This window comes from Electrophorus electricus, chromosome 14, assembly GCF_013358815.1.
Source record: "Electrophorus electricus isolate fEleEle1 chromosome 14, fEleEle1.pri, whole genome shotgun sequence".
Taxonomy (NCBI): Eukaryota; Metazoa; Chordata; class Actinopteri; order Gymnotiformes; family Gymnotidae; genus Electrophorus; species Electrophorus electricus.
This window is the reverse complement of record NC_049548.1, coordinates 1,687,570-1,702,862: the sequence shown is the minus strand read 5'-3', so window position 1 is coordinate 1,702,862 and position 15,293 is coordinate 1,687,570. Positions and strand designations below refer to the sequence as shown.

The 15,293-nt window shown below is 38.7% G+C and overlaps 2 protein-coding genes across 3 annotated transcripts; one reads left to right on the top strand and one right to left on the bottom strand.

Moving 5' to 3' along the window:
• Positions 1-710: 710 nt before the first annotated feature.
• Positions 711-4,029, top strand: si:ch1073-272o11.3 (cerebellar degeneration-related protein 2). The gene is made up of 5 exons (XM_026996842.2): positions 711-792; positions 1,325-1,437; positions 2,229-2,377; positions 2,549-2,719; positions 3,314-4,029. Exons 1-5 carry the CDS (start codon positions 711-713, stop codon positions 3,909-3,911), a joined length of 1,113 nt encoding a protein of 370 aa, XP_026852643.2. The 3' UTR covers positions 3,912-4,029.
• A 660-nt stretch (positions 4,030-4,689) lies between these two features.
• On the bottom strand, positions 4,690-15,083 carry polr3e (polymerase (RNA) III (DNA directed) polypeptide E). Of its 2 annotated transcripts, none has more exons than XM_026996840.2 (21): positions 15,008-15,083; positions 13,813-13,941; positions 13,619-13,669; positions 13,435-13,512; positions 13,207-13,322; positions 13,023-13,105; positions 12,824-12,931; positions 12,562-12,611; positions 12,216-12,335; positions 11,477-11,562; positions 10,955-10,999; positions 10,734-10,825; positions 10,514-10,634; positions 10,244-10,325; positions 10,035-10,094; positions 9,631-9,788; positions 9,453-9,514; positions 8,848-9,332; positions 6,912-6,989; positions 6,508-6,633; positions 4,690-6,406 (listed from the first exon to the last, which is right to left on the bottom strand). In XM_026996840.2, exons 2-21 carry the CDS (start codon positions 13,849-13,851, stop codon positions 6,350-6,352), a joined length of 2,097 nt encoding a protein of 698 aa, XP_026852641.2. In that variant the 5' UTR covers positions 13,852-13,941; positions 15,008-15,083; the 3' UTR covers positions 4,690-6,349. The 2 variants fall into 2 exon arrangements, with proteins under 2 accessions (XP_026852641.2, XP_026852642.1); XM_026996841.2 differs by having other exon boundaries at positions 9,187-9,332.
• Positions 15,084-15,293: the final 210 nt, after the last annotated feature.

Sequence of the window (15,293 nt, the reverse complement as noted above, 5' to 3'; positions counted from 1 at the left end):
AGAAAGAAAGCTATGTAAGACATTAGTCTACACTATTTAACTGGGCATTAAAATTGCGTATTTTGCCCTGAAGAATTGTATATGACCGAGAGTAAACGTGCAGCACTGTACATTTCTAATCAAAACAAGCCACCATATATCAAAGGCTACCCTTTTAAGGTGGGCAGTGGTACTTGTAATGGGAAGACTGCTGGTTCAAGCCTCATCACTGCCAAGTTGCTACTGTTGGGCCCCTGAGTAAGGCCCTTAACCCTCAATTGTTTATAATTGTAAGTCGCTTTAGATAAAAGCGTCAGCTAAATGCCATAAATGTAAATGTAATGTGGGTTAAATCCAGAAAAGGCAGTATGTAGTCAGGATAGAAAGATGACAAGTACGCATCACAGAGGTTAAATAAAGAGTCATACTTTACCCTGTACGCCCATTGGGCTTTTATACTTGGGCTGGTGTCTACAGAGTCGTAATACCTTGACACTCAGTGCGTTAAGCGCTACAGCATTATTTATGAGCGTGGCACCTTGACCGTCTTCCTGCGCGCAGTACTGAGCCACAGGTAGCCTGTACAGCTAGTCCCTCGTGCTCCGTTAAGGCCTTTTTCTACAACATTCACAATATTTTTATCATTAAAGGTAGAATTACATGTGTGGGGGCAAGCTGTTTAGAACTGCATATAATATGCATCGTAGGTTTCCCTGCATTTTTGACTGACGATGCTTGCTGACATGATTGCCGAAGAAGAGTTCGAGATTAAAGAGGAAGAACCGTGGTATGATCTCCAAGATCTAGAACATGGTAAGACGATATTATTACAATCACCACATCTCTTTAGTTGCTATCGAGACAAGGTAACTGTAGCATTCCAAGTAAGTGCAGCCGAAAAAGCAGCAATCAATTTTATTTGATGTGTGTATCTGGTTGAAATAAATTATTAATTTTCTTTTATATGTATACATTTAAGCAAATAATTTTAAAAATGTAACTCTAAATGAGTTAAGGATATACTGAATATTAAATATTTTTTACACTTCCTCTGGGAGAACTACATGTTTAATTAATTTATAAATTGCTGCTTAAATACAGAAATAGATCAATTATACATTTTGACAACATTCTGTGCACCTCAGCATTCTGGAATGAGAGTTCAGAAACAAAAATGCAATGATACCAGTAAATGGGATGAGTCCAGATTGAATCAATGAACCTTTACTATGATTGTAAAATTCCAAATGAACATAAGGACTAATTATCCAAAAGACACATTTTGTATAAATGAGATGATTCGATTTGTGTGGTTTTTACATGGACCCCTTCTTTCCACGCACAGATCTTCATTTGGCTGCAGAGCTCGGTAAAAATCTTCTAGAGAAGAACAATGAACTGGAACAAAGTCTCCAGCAGATGTATGCCACCAATCATGAGCAGTTACAGGAAATGCAGGTATTGAAATACACCAAGCCAAAGGTATAACCAAAGGTCATTTCTTGACCTTTGAGTGTAACATTACATAATTCTAATTTTAATTATTAATGCTGTGACATGCAATTTGGTATCTGATTCAAAGGAGGTGATGATTAACAAATGGTCTCAGTCCTGGCCATGAACATTTATTTTTCCACCTGGATATGGTATCATGTCTGATACCATTGTTGTACCTTAAATTTACATTTGTTTAACTACATTTGGTATTTGATGTGTTACTGCAAAAGCACAACATATGCAAAGTGACCTGGCATAAGACAGACCTTTAAAAAAAACGCCTAAAATTCTAAGAGAAAGTGCAAAAGATCCTAAATTTGTTAATCTGACTGAATTTCATGCACAACCTATTTTGCTAAGAATGATTAAAAATTATATTTTAGCAATTTGATTACGGTATTCAATTTTGGGAGCCAAAGTGAATATTGTAATAAATACTATAATAAATAATATATAAAATTTTTAGACAAACTAATTAGTTGGTTTATTAACTTTGACCTCATGTACGTTCCATTTCACAATGAGTTTCTTGGCTGCAAATGGGAACTTGACCTTTTAGTTAGTGCTCTAGGTCTGCACATTTCATTTGAACAGACACTGTACACAGCTGACATCACTTGCTGGAAATAACATACAAATATAATTTGTAGTTTACAGAGACACTGCATCTTAAAAGATTCTTTCTTAGCTTATGGGAAATTTATATAGTGGTACCAGGTCTTAATTTCTAAACCTTTTTAAATCTTCTTCAGTATTTATCCAAGCAGATGGACCTGCTCAGATCAATCAATGATCAGCACATTAAAGTCTATGAACAGCTGGACATGACTGCAGGAGACCTGGAAAAGCGCAATCAAAGACTGCTTCTGGACAACCGCTTAGCCCAGTTTAAGATTGATAGGTAAGGCAGGTCACAGGTCTCACCAGTCAATAATATTGCACTGTAAGATTTTTTGCATGATTATCCCTGAAGGACAGCTAAAGAACTGCCACAAATACTGTTTATAGTGATTTCACATATTAAAGTAAAAGGGATAAAGGTTGACAAGAAGATATTGCGGTCCTTGCACAGGCTCACAGAGACCATCGTGGGGCTGCAGTGTCAGGTGGAGGAGGTGCAGAGCGAGTTGGATGACCTGAAGAAAGTTCATTGTAAACGAACCACACAAAACATACTAGAGGTACAACAGCCAGCCAGCAGCCTGGACCCTCCCTGCTGGACAGAGCAGTACCAATCAGACAAGTAAATATCTTATCCATACAAAACAGGTGACTCTGAACAAATTAGGCTGCATGGACATTATTTACACATACTTGTGAATTGTCTGTTTCTACAAACGGTTTGTCATTGCTAAGGCACACGGAATCACAGACATTTACATTATGCAGGACATTTAAGACTGGCTTTATGCTTTAGGATAAGAGTTGGTTTTATCTTCTGTTGTAATATATGATCAGGAACATCAATTAAAAATATAATTGTTATAAACTAGGCAATACAAGCTTTCATTTTTATCAAAAATATCCTTAGGGCACTTATTTGCTGTTTCTTTTAGCTGTATTTTTAAGCAAAACATACATATTTGATGCATTTTTGCTAAGTGTAGTGAGAAAGCATATTAATCTTAAGTACAGTTTACTTAGTTTATCACTGGGATGAGCTGACACCCACAATCCCATGTCAGTCACATGAAAATGCATGCCATATTTTCTTTTGGTACCATACTTTCTTTCTTTTACAAGTATGAAAGTCTCATCATTGGCCTGAGCCATTCTCCTGGTCTAGGACCATCTCTTCTTTAGTGTAAAATGTGGCTCTGTTGCACATTCCTCTCAGGTGTCCGGCCTATGAGAGCACTGCGTCTGCGAGCACTCCCTCCCTGGACGAAGAGGAGCGTATGGGCCTTTTACACACCGTCCGCATGCTGCAGGCCCAGTTGGATGAAGAGCACGCCCTGAGGGTGGCTGCCGAGCAGGTGGCCGATGCCCTGGTGCAAAAGCTGGAAGGCCGTAGGGCCCGTGTGGCTGAACTGGAGGCTGAAGTCGAGGTGCCCAATCAGCCATGGTGTTCTGATGATGAGGCAGGGAGTGAGCAATGGCAGATGTGTCATGTGCCGAAGCACTGCAGCAGCGAGAAGCACCATGGTGTCTCTCTGCTGAATGAGGTGGCTGCTCAGTATAGCGCCCTGCAGGAGAAGTACAACGAACTTTTGCGACGCTGCAACACTGTACTGCAGAGCCACAAAGCTGTACAAACACAGACAACCGACCAACAAATGACCCTGCCTACAGCCAAACATAAATGCTCCCAAGGAGTCAGCACACATGACAATGCTCAGCTGCCTGAATATAAGGTCCTTTTTCTCAAGATTTTCAATTGCATCCAAAGGGGCAAAGAGGACCTAAAGGAGAACAAGCTAAGTCTTGTTAAATAATTTAATGCATGCATTAAATGTCTGCACTCTCCAGGTCTCTAAGATTTGACTTGTACATCTGTAAATCCTATAACTCTCCTAGCAGAAATCTTAAAGAAGGGTAGCTGTCCATAGCACACTCCAGATTGTGTTTACTGTTTAATTGTTCATTTCCTATACTTGAAAAATGTAAAGAACTACTCATTTCCATCCCCTATAAACCTTTGGGAAAAATGTTTTATTTTCTTATGTACGTAAAAACCTAGACAGGACAAAACAAGATTATCTTAAAGGAACAGATTTATTCTTTGGTAACTCTTAGGCCATTAGTAATATTTCTAGTGTCCAGGATTACATGACATTATTATATTGTATTATAAAACAAGTTTATAAGACTGAACCACTGATTCCACACACAAAACATGAAATTAGGACTGGAGATAAAGATCAGCAACTGTAGATCTATCCTTTCATTTGTCTTTCTTTGCCTACTACTGTAAATGTTCGCTGCTTTCATTATGACTTCAAATTCAGACTTTGTTTAATGACGTATAGTATGATGAGTGCTGTGTTCAATTCCTGTGATAACCCAAGAACTCACTTTTAACCATTACATTATTTTATATAATACAGGTCTATCATATCTACACACACTAAAGAACATTTGAATTAAAATTATTTAAGGATTAATAAAGATATGAATTATTCGATATTTCCAAAGGAACAATGGAAATTATGTGCAATTATTTCTGCAAGTTAACAAACATGGCAGCAAATAAAGCTCAAAATAAAAGACTGGTAGCAGTACTTTGGTTGCAGTGTTTATTGATCATAATGTTCAAATAAAACTATTAATTTCTTGTTAAACGTAAACCGACACAGACACAACGTGAATTTCTGAGTATATGGAATGCTTATTGGCTGAATGACCAAGAGGTGAGAATTATTGAAATTTACAAGCAGTCTTCAGTTATTAAAGAACAGGGCTGGAGGAGAAACTTAAACATATTCCAGTCATAACAGAATTGGATAATCTTTACCCTGAATAATTTAGAGGCACTTTCTCTTGTTCAAAATAATTCACTCATTCAGAACATTATCTTGCAGTTCAATGTAATCATCGGTCAGCCCCTTTGATTGCCAGGACTCCCTCCATTATACCATTAGGACAGTGACATACTTTTTTTCCCAAAACCTAAATTTACTGGTACTGAACACACAAGATGCAAAGATTAGCAGTGTTAGCAGCAGAGAAACTGTCCATCATTGCAAGTGTAAAAAACTGAATCCCCTACCCACTTTCAGAATGCATCAGTGTCTTGAAATTATTCATGCACTTCGGTCATATTTGGTCAGCTGAAGCAAAATGTGATATAAACTGCACCATGGGACAGTTTAAAATCTACATCTCCCAGTAGCCTTAATTATATTTATGGATTATAGATTAAAGGTCACATTGCAATGTTGCATGTTTCATTTTTGTTTGCATGCCTAAGCTTTCATAATTCAATATTCACTTTAGTAAATCAACAAAACATTCCACAATGGTACCACAGCAGACTCCTGGCATAAACGCTAGCTTTTGATGGATTTATTTTCCTGCGCTGCATTTCTTAAGTATTACATTTGCTACTCCTCTGTTCAGGACACAAATTAGGCCCATTTCTCAGGGAGAGAGGGCTTTGGTTTAACAGTTACTCTGCAGATGGATATGAACACTACAAAGGGAAGCTAGAGCACAGAAGTGCACAGAACAAGTGTTGCTTCTATTTAGATAAACCAACCTTTAACCTCATAATGTTCAAAGTAAACATGACCTCGTGCTCTTTTTCTCTGACTGGTACATCCATATTTTTAGCATGTAAAGTACCCACAAAAAAAACAAAAAAAAAAACAAAAAAAAAACAGCACAACCAATTCTACTCAACAATTAACTGGATGAGGTGTGTGGAGTTCAAAGAATCATCCAAGTCTTGAGAAAACCAAAGTAACTGCATGAAACTATGCCAAAGGCCAGGAATATAATAAAACCATCATCTCTATCTTTATTATTATATCCTAAATTTAGGTTTAAAAGAAAACATTAAATCATAAGAAACCAAACGAACAAAAAAATAACTTCATTTACATTTCCCTCCTCTTATTTTTATTTTTTGTCACTAAATATTTTTGTAAAATCAAGTGGAACTCCAGCCCTTTATATGAATTAGTGAGGTGTTCTGCAAGCTTCCACAAGTTCTGAATTTGGCTACGCACTGCTACTTGTCCGGAAAAGGTCAACATAAAAAAATGTAATGTTCCGCAGCAGCAGAAGGTCTTTGTTGCCTTCCAGATGTGGTCTCAGCCAGTCAAAGGCTGATTCATGCCTGCGCCGTCTTCCCCTGCGTCAAGTTTACTCTCATTAAACTTGGCAGGAGATGGTTTGATGAACAGGGTCCGAATGGGGTCTCTCCCTTGTGTCAGGACTGCACTGTACCCTTAAGGTACCACATTCCTCCTAAACTGATGCAGCACTCCTGGAAGACAGGAAACATGAGATGACTCAGGCCTGAACAAACACGTTTGGCTTCATTGGGTTCACCTGCAGAAAGCCATGTCAGATTTGGTGAACCTATACCTTCAGTAGTCTGTCCACATCAGACTTAGTGACAGCTTCGCCGAGCTCCTGTGTAAGTCGGGTCTGGATGACATTCCTTCTTACCCGATAGTTCTTCATGAAGATCTCAAACAGTACCTGGCGGTGCTAAATGAACCAAAAACATGCATTTTAGACAGGTTATTCTATAATTAGTTAAGAGATAATTACACAATTAGTATAATTCTGATAATGAGTTAAGAGAAGCCAAATAAACCCATATATCAAATTATCAATAAAAAGTAGTTTTAAGAACCAGATCAAGGCTAATAGTATAGCCACCAGGTGATCCTGGTCTATTAAAAATTCAATTATACAAAACATACCAACCAGTGGATTTTTCATTATCACCACACAAACAATGCAAACAAAATAATATATATTACCTTATCAAAGGTTTCACCACTCTCCCACAGACCAAAGACTTTCTGTTCATCTGCACTAGCACTGCTCTGAGGGGGAAACTGCACACCAGAGACAAATTTCAGTCAGTCAGTCATGACAAATGCAACATTTATACTTGCTCGTTTTATGCAACTTGAGTATTTGGCATTTACCTGGATACATGTAATCCATTCAATTACCCAACTAACAATTTATAACTAATAAGAATGATTTATAGAAGTGCACCACGACATGTACCTGGATTAAAACTGGGTTGACCCCAGCTAAGAAAAGCACATCGGTGATGCATATTAATATTGTGATGTTCATTTCATTTCAGCTTTGTCAACAACAGCTTTACATTATAGAGGCTGAACAGAATAACTGATGTTCCAAAAGAAACAAGAGTACAAGTGCCTGAATACAATGCAGACAGAAAATTATATAAGAAAGTACTTGTTGTGCACATCTTTCAAATCAGGTACTGAAGGAAATACAATATGATCTGAGACTATAGCAGTGCTGGTGGTAAAGCCACAGATTAACATGTAGAATGGAAAAAAAAATCCCCTTTACTCAGACAACCAAGCTCTATACATTAACAGATCAACTGTGTGAAAGTAAATATTTAAACTAAAGCTTCTAATCCATTTGAAAGAGTCTGAATGAGTAGGAAGGCAGCTCCAGGATTTTAGTAAAGCACAGTAACAAACACCCAGCCTGTATTCAGAAGGATCCACTCCTCTCCCAGGCACATTAGTCTAGTCTTAACCAGTAATGGGCTCGGTCTCCATTATTAGCATCAATGAAAAGCTGCTCAGCCTGCACATACAGGTTAAAACCAGAATAAAGGATTACAACTTAAATAAAAATTAATTGGATTAGATCACATACTACAGTCTAGGGGTCGACCAAGACGTTTTTCAGGACTGATAATCATTAGTTGCCAAGGACACTGCCGACCAATTTTTGGGGCTAACATTTATCCCCCATAAATTTAATATATGTAGAGTGAAAATGCAACTCTTACAGCTCACAGAACATGTTTCATATTATAAAATTATAAAAGAAAAATAAAGTTCTTTGAGCTTTAGACAATATAAAAGGTAGCAAAAACAGTAAGAAACAGGAATGACAATAACTCTAAAAACATCTGAATAGATAAATTTGCACAAATTAAGTGAAATGAAAACTCAACATGAGGAGGAAAAATAAAATCTAATTCCAATTTCTGGCATCTCCTCAGTAGTTCCACTTGAGCAACACCAAATTGTGGTGTAAAAAGCACATTGTTTTTTTTTTTGGTAGTTTGAGTTGGGGGTTTTTGGTGCTACATTTAAATTACATGCTGTATATCTTTAAATCCAGTGCATTTCTTTATTACAATTATCACACACACGCACACACTTATTACTGCTCCCTCTACCTTAATTAATTGTTGCCTTTCATAAAATATGTACACATTAGAAGTCAGATGTCAGAGAAAAAGAAAAAAGAAGCTCAAAAATAAATAAATAAATAAATAACATTTTATAAATTCATGGTTATCATGGTTGCGTCAGATATGTGCCTACATGACAAAACCACTTATCGGCAAATTCAAGTGCCGATTCTGATAATCAGGAGAATAAATTCTGAATATTGGCTCTGATTATCATTTGACCTGATAATCGGTCAACCCCTATTAAGGAGCACAAAAGACGGTGCTGAATAGGAGTTGGTAAGCTGGTCAGACAAACAGCTTCAAATCGAGCTGCTATACAAACTGACAGAACATTGTATTCCCTGAGTCACATTTAAGGTTTAGGAAAATGGGGAAAAATGGCAGTCAATCTGCTAGGTCATTTCTGATTGTTTCTAACGATCATTATTTGTACATTTTTATTTATTTATTTTTACTTGGTCAGGTATCAAAGCTTATGGCCCTGGTGTACTCACAGGCACAAGGATCTGCTTGCAATGGCTGTGGAGGATCGTGTCCTGGAGCATGCGATCCGTGACATGGCCAAACCGGCAGTGGCCTGTGGGCAGGCTGGCCAGGTGCAGATTGAACAGCCGCTTCACTTCACTGAGACAGAGCACAAAATGCTTCCGGAAGGTGCGCTGCACAAAATCTCGGAGCTCCGGGGTCGGCGTCTGGCCAACCCCATGATCGCTGCGAGGGTCCAAGTCAGGGGACTCCACAGAGGGATAGCCATTGAGTGAACCATTAGGCAGGGAAGCAGACATGTCCATGGTCTCTTCAGAATCACTCAAGGGCTCTTCTTTGATTCTCACCAAGGCGTTAGCTCCACTGGGCAAAGTCGTCACAGTGGACGCCTTAAGCTGTTGGGTGTCCAAGTCTTTCTGCAGGAAGCCATGACGCTCCCGAGCGTTCTCCAGTGCCATCTTGAGACGTTGCTCACCGCTAACATGAATGGGTTCTGCAAAACACACACCAAATTATGTTTATGTGTAGGGTTTCGACAAGGGTTCACCATGTTAAAAACAATTAAGGACAAACATGGTGAAAGAAGGACAGCATACTGAGATAAGAAACATACCCATCTGAGCATCCTTTTTCTGCAGAAAGTCTTCCTTTGAGAAGTTGAAAACCTTTTCCAACCTACAACAATGCTATTAATTACAATGTGAAAGCAACCAAGCCTCCCACAAACAAAATACATCACTGACACAAAAACCAAACCATCTGGCATAGCATACAACCAATCAGATCTTTACTTGTTTTGGATGCCCAGCCAAAGCATGTGCTGCCTCTGTGCCACATCAGGGTGCTTCTTGACAAAGTCATGGTCAGTAGGCAACAGGAACTCCCAGCCTCGGTTTGCTCTGGGAACAGCCATCTGCTCCAAGAAGTCCTTTACATCCTCAGGAGGCAACTGCAGATGAACACACAAAAGTTACCACTGGAAGAGAGCAAAACAGGTTGCTACATGAATAACCTAATCGCTCCCATGCCCCATATAAATAAGCTGTTCACTTGTTTTTCTACATCAGCTAAACAGGGTTAGTGTGATTTCTGACACAGTATATGAACTACACAAAAACACAACTTGAGTTTGTTTACTTGGAGATTCATAACTGTCCTGTGGACCCAATTCCATGCTAAATGTAATCATACCAACCTTTATAACACTAGTAACTTCCTTTCTCATAAGTGAACGCTCATGTGTGAACCTCCACATCTACAAAGACAAAGAACACATAGAGCACCAGTGACTGAAACACAAGCTTTTTACACCTTACAAAACTGACTTGTAGGATTTCCATCTAGCAATATGTAATCAAGGCCATTTTTAGCAACAAATATATTCTGCGTTGAGTGTGAACTCACCACAAAGTCCCGGCCCCTGCAGAGCACCTCAGCAGGTACTCCACTGTGTGGACTGCAACTGGACTTAGGATATAGAACGTCACTGTGAAAGACAATAACTTATCAATCTGTGCCTAAGCCTGTGTAGCATGTGTTCCTGCCTAAAGTAAAATTCCTGCACAAAGCACACACTGTGATGCAAAATCATGAAAATTTCAAGTGCCATGACAACATTGATTAATTAGGTACAGATGAGAAGTAGAGGCAGAGATAGAGAGAAAGAGCACTCACCTCTTGACAACCCAATTCCCCTGGACAAGTAACGCCACCTGCTGTATGCAGCGCAGTACTGCAGTGGAGTCTGTTCCTGATGCAAGCAGTCCCATTAGGTTGGCAAATGGCATAACCTTGACTGAACAAATTAAATAAATCAAGAAATAAGATTCTTTCCTATGAGGATGCACTGTTGAAGTGTTAAAGTACTCAAGATCAGTGTGTTAAAGTAAATTACCATTCTTCATCAAGGTCTTCACCTGATCACCAAGGGGCAGGGTACGCAGTTGAGCCATAGAAACCACATTGCTGGGACCCACAGGTTTCACTCTTAAACAAATAAATAAAATGAATAAAAGTACAGATAATGGAGACAGTATTTACAACATTTGTACTTATTAACATTAAATATCAGCAGCAATGAAAAACAGTAAAAAGAGGAAAAACCATTCTACTTACATCTTTTCTTCTGCCAGTGGAGGCATGAGCATGGCTAGGTATTCACTAGTGAGATAAAACACTGGTAAGTGAAAGCATCACAGTCCACAAAACAATATGATGTTAACATTAGCACCACAACAAAATTTTACATTCTTTATATTTAACACCATTTTTGACAATTGACTTCAAGTCTTTCAAACATACATACTTAGAACATGCGTATTAAAAAAAAAAGACTGTTCGTGGAAACTAACATGGTGTAAAATTTGAGCAACAAAAAGTTTCATAAACAATTAGAAAATATTTCCCCGAATATTATCAGGGGTAATACGCTGCAGGCACCTCTATGACCTGGAGAAGCGTTTCTCATTCCAGCCCACGAGCACCCAGGCAGCGTTTATGTTTTTGCTCCTTCCTAGCTCCCAGTATTCCTTGCTGACTGCTTGGCTTGGATCATATGTTGGGAGCTGGGACAGAGCAAGGACTGAAGGGGAAAACACTGCCCTAGATGGAAAGCTGACACACACTTCAAGTACTCACCTTGGGGTCTTCACTAATTCTGTGTTCTCTGTCGTATCCATAGCCTGGCAGTAAAGATACTGGCGCTCATGCTCGGAGCGCCCATCCTGCAAGTGCAACAGCTATGTTGAAAGAGTGGCCCACTGACCCATTTCCCCAATGCATTTTTTAGGCATAAACTAAACATACAGGTCATGTACCAATATTTTATTCTACTACTCCACCATGGCGATCTACATAATGGAAACATCCAATCTTCTAGGCCAGAGATGTAGTGCCAAATTACCCAGTAACTCATTTGTTATTTAATAGTTCCAGAGGAACACCCTCCACTGTAATACATCTAACGAGTCCACAGACACATTCAGCTCCCTGACCAATAGTTCAAGACATTTTTTTTAAATCTAATTACGTAACAAACCAATTTTATTTTCATCATGGTACCTAATTAAACAGTGTGAACAAGATGAGCAACTTTTGTTTCCCCATTTTTTAACCATAGGAGCTCTATTCCACCACTCCTGTTATTATGGCAAAATATGCCACTGAAAGCAGGAAACTTGCTCTTTTCACCCTTATACTGCATGTAACTTTGAGAGAAATATGGAAGGGTGTCTTACAAGGCTTTTTTTTATGTTTTTTACATGGCTCATTCTGACATGACACAGACATACAAACTAACATTAAGACAAAAACAACAGAAACCCAAGACGAAGTTTCATGTTATTGCACGAGGCACAGTGTGCTTGCTCAGACCTACTTTTAAGTCATGGTAGTGTAAATGGACCCACGGCTCTTCTGCTTGTTTCTTCTGCAGGAACTCGTAGGACTGGATACGCCTCTGACGAGCTTGCTCAGACTCCGGTCTGGAAAATCTCACCTGATTTTTAATAAAAAAAAAAAAAATTAAATTAAACAAAGACACACAAAAAAAAAAGACATCGCAAAACTTGAGCTGCATTACAAACCACTGGAACTAGAATAACAGGGATGTCATATGTTTGCTCTACTGATTAAACAATTATCAATAAAGTAACTGACTATTGTGTAACATGTTAATTAAAAAGAATAATCTATGCACAGAATTTCATTGTTTAAACTCTTACAGTAATCTGCTTGATATCATCCTCTGCTTCGTCCTGAGAAGAGTCTCCAGCTGATCCAGGGCACATGCAAGAACATAATACAGATTTGCATTTTAGAAATGTTATGCTTACTTCATGCACATGTACCTACATTTCAGATCGTCTTGTATAACAGACTGACTAAAAAATTATAAGACTGCCAATGCTCCCCATCCCAACCACGAACAGCTGTCTCATGTATAATCCATCAGAACTATAAACAGAACACCATACTCTCTTTTACCTTCATTGGCTGCCTCTCTCTCCTTGTGTTTGCTGTCAGCTTTATCCAAATATGAAAAGCTGGGCCTCATTTGAAGAATGCCCTGTAATGGCGTGAGGTGAAGTTCCCCTGACGGCAAAATGGGTTAATCCCAGTCAGATTACTGGGATTACATCATTTAGCACTCACAGACATGTTGAAAGCCAGCATAGATAATTACCTTTACGAAATACTGCAGCAGCATATCGAGTTGTATTTGTGGTTGCCTGAATTGATGAGAATGTTTGCTTATCCATCATTTTTCTTTAAAAAAAGAGAGAGGAATTATACAGTAACATATTTGGATCAAAAATTCATTCCAAGCCAAAGACATACAAATCTAAGATATTAAATCATTTACATACATGGAATAAGTGCTGGAGTCTTCTAGTGATGTGCCATCCACATTGAGAGCAATCTGTTCCCCTTTGCTGCGGCAATAGTTTGGACTCAGAGTGTCAATGGCCACTTCAAGTTCAACCTGAACAGAAAAATGTGGAATACAAAAGTGTCAAATGAATAACAGGCATTATCTTACGAATTTGCAAAACAATTTACAACAATAAACTACAGAAGTGCAAATGTAAACTCACCTTTTGCTGTTTGGGTTTAATTTTGGCAGATAAATGAGTTACATCATCATAGGTCATACTGGCAGGCCGGACAGGATACTGCAAGAAACTTAAGACTTTACACATCTACCATAGTATGACACTCCAAAACAAAATTATAACCCCAAGTACATTAGAGGTAATGGGCTTTAGATGCCTTCCTTACCTGGAATAAATACAATTTGTCTGCAAGGCTTTTGGCAAGGTACACTTCAATCTAAAATATAAGATAAACAAACAAATCAAACATAAGAATAAGTAAACCACATTTGCATATGAATATAGTTTTAATAATTTTAAGCACAGCAGAACCTTTCTGTGCTTAACATGTCTTTCTCTGGAAAAGCATGAAATCCATACCTCTTGTATAATAGGGTCATCCTCCTCTCCGCTGGCCATTCTAGAAGAGCAAGGATACCTGGCCTCAGCCTTATAATTTCCAACCCTGGGATTTCTGAATTGCTGACAAACTTACAGCACTGCATCCGACTGTTATGCACAAAAGTCAATATTAAGACGCCTCTCTCAAGTAATTTTGACCTTTATATATATTTATATATATTATATAATTGATCCTTGTAACAAAAGATGCACAAGCAGTAATGACAGTTGTAGTGGATGTAAAGTCGAATTTGTAGTTTCTGAGTTAACTAAAAAAAATAAATAAACAAAATAATAAAAATAAAATAAATAAAAATAATAAAAAATAGCAACACAGAGACCCAACCTAGCAAAATTAATACTGGCCACCTCTTTACAAGAAAAGTGAAAGACTTGTGAAATCGGGCAGTCTAATCAATGCGCATCAATATTCCCAGGACGTTCACGTCTAGAGCCAGCCAGCTAAACGCCAGGCACAATTACTGGAGCAAAGGCTGGCTTTGCTGCATGTAGCGAGTCTCAGTCTTTAAATTATCCGACGAAGATATGTTCAAACTGCCCTTTTACATGGAGTGAAGTCTACTGTCAGGTGAAATAGTTAACTAGCTACAGTTTTAACATGTAGTATGTAAAGAAGAAGCCTTGCATTTTAATAGCTATCAACCTGCATCTTTACTAGAGGTGGCGTTTCTCTTCATCTACAAGATAGATTCGGTTTTCAGTGTTAAATCTGTCACGTCAATTCTGCAACACTTTAACGTTACAAAAAGGGACGTAACTATATAACCTAGCTGCCTAGATAACATGTCCTACATGAAAAAACAAGGGAACCCACCAAAATTCTATTATGTTATATACGCAGCTATATAACTTAATATTAGGTACATGAAATAGCAAATGAATGCACAGGATGCTAGCTGGCTAGCTAGCTAGTAAGCTAGAAGCTGCAAACGCTGCCACCCATGTACCTGCGTTATCTTAGCTTAGCTTAGCTGGTACGCCTCACAGCTAGAAAGCATAACCCAACATTCACGACTCCAGGCCTCAGTTGATAATAAAGCTTAAAGTACTTCCATTCAAGGTCTACAGTCTAACCTGAAATGTACAGAGCAAACCTGACTCTCTCGGGTGGGTTGGCTGACTGGTTGTTGTTTTTTTGACGGAGTGAACTAACCTACAGGAGTTGTTACCATGCTGCTGCCTCCGCTTCCTGCACACAGACACGTGGGGAGGTACACGTTTGTCTCGTCCCATCATGCAATGCAACGTTAAAGCCGAGGGGTGGGAGGTGTGTGTGTGTGTGTGTGTGTGTGTGTGGGGGGGGGGGGGGGGGGGGTTTGACCTTTGCTGTTACGCAATACGTGCGCACTCAGTCTATTTTGGCCAGTTTTAAGCACTCTGCAAGCATCACCTCATTCGTTGTGTCATTCATCTGTAAAAAAAACTGTACAAACTGATAG

Bases quoted from the DNA above. Each gene is read 5' to 3' on its own strand.
- si:ch1073-272o11.3 (XM_026996842.2), top strand. From the start codon at position 711: ATGCTTGCTGACATGATTGCCGAAGAAGAGTTCGAGATTAAAGAGGAA. The intron at 793-1,324 runs GTAAGACGATAT...TTCCACGCACAG, and splicing joins TCTCCAAGATCTAGAACATG to ATCTTCATTTGGCTGCAGAG. The intron at 1,438-2,228 runs GTATTGAAATAC...AATCTTCTTCAG, and splicing joins AGCAGTTACAGGAAATGCAG to TATTTATCCAAGCAGATGGA.
- polr3e (XM_026996840.2), bottom strand. From the start codon at position 13,851: ATGGCCAGCGGAGAGGAGGATGACCCTATTATACAAGAG. The intron at 12,612-12,823 runs GTAAAAGAGAGT...GCCCTGGATCAG, and splicing joins GAGAGAGGCAGCCAATGAAG to CTGGAGACTCTTCTCAGGAC. The intron at 12,336-12,561 runs GTAAGAGTTTAA...ATTAAAAATCAG, and splicing joins ATGATATCAAGCAGATTACT to GTGAGATTTTCCAGACCGGA.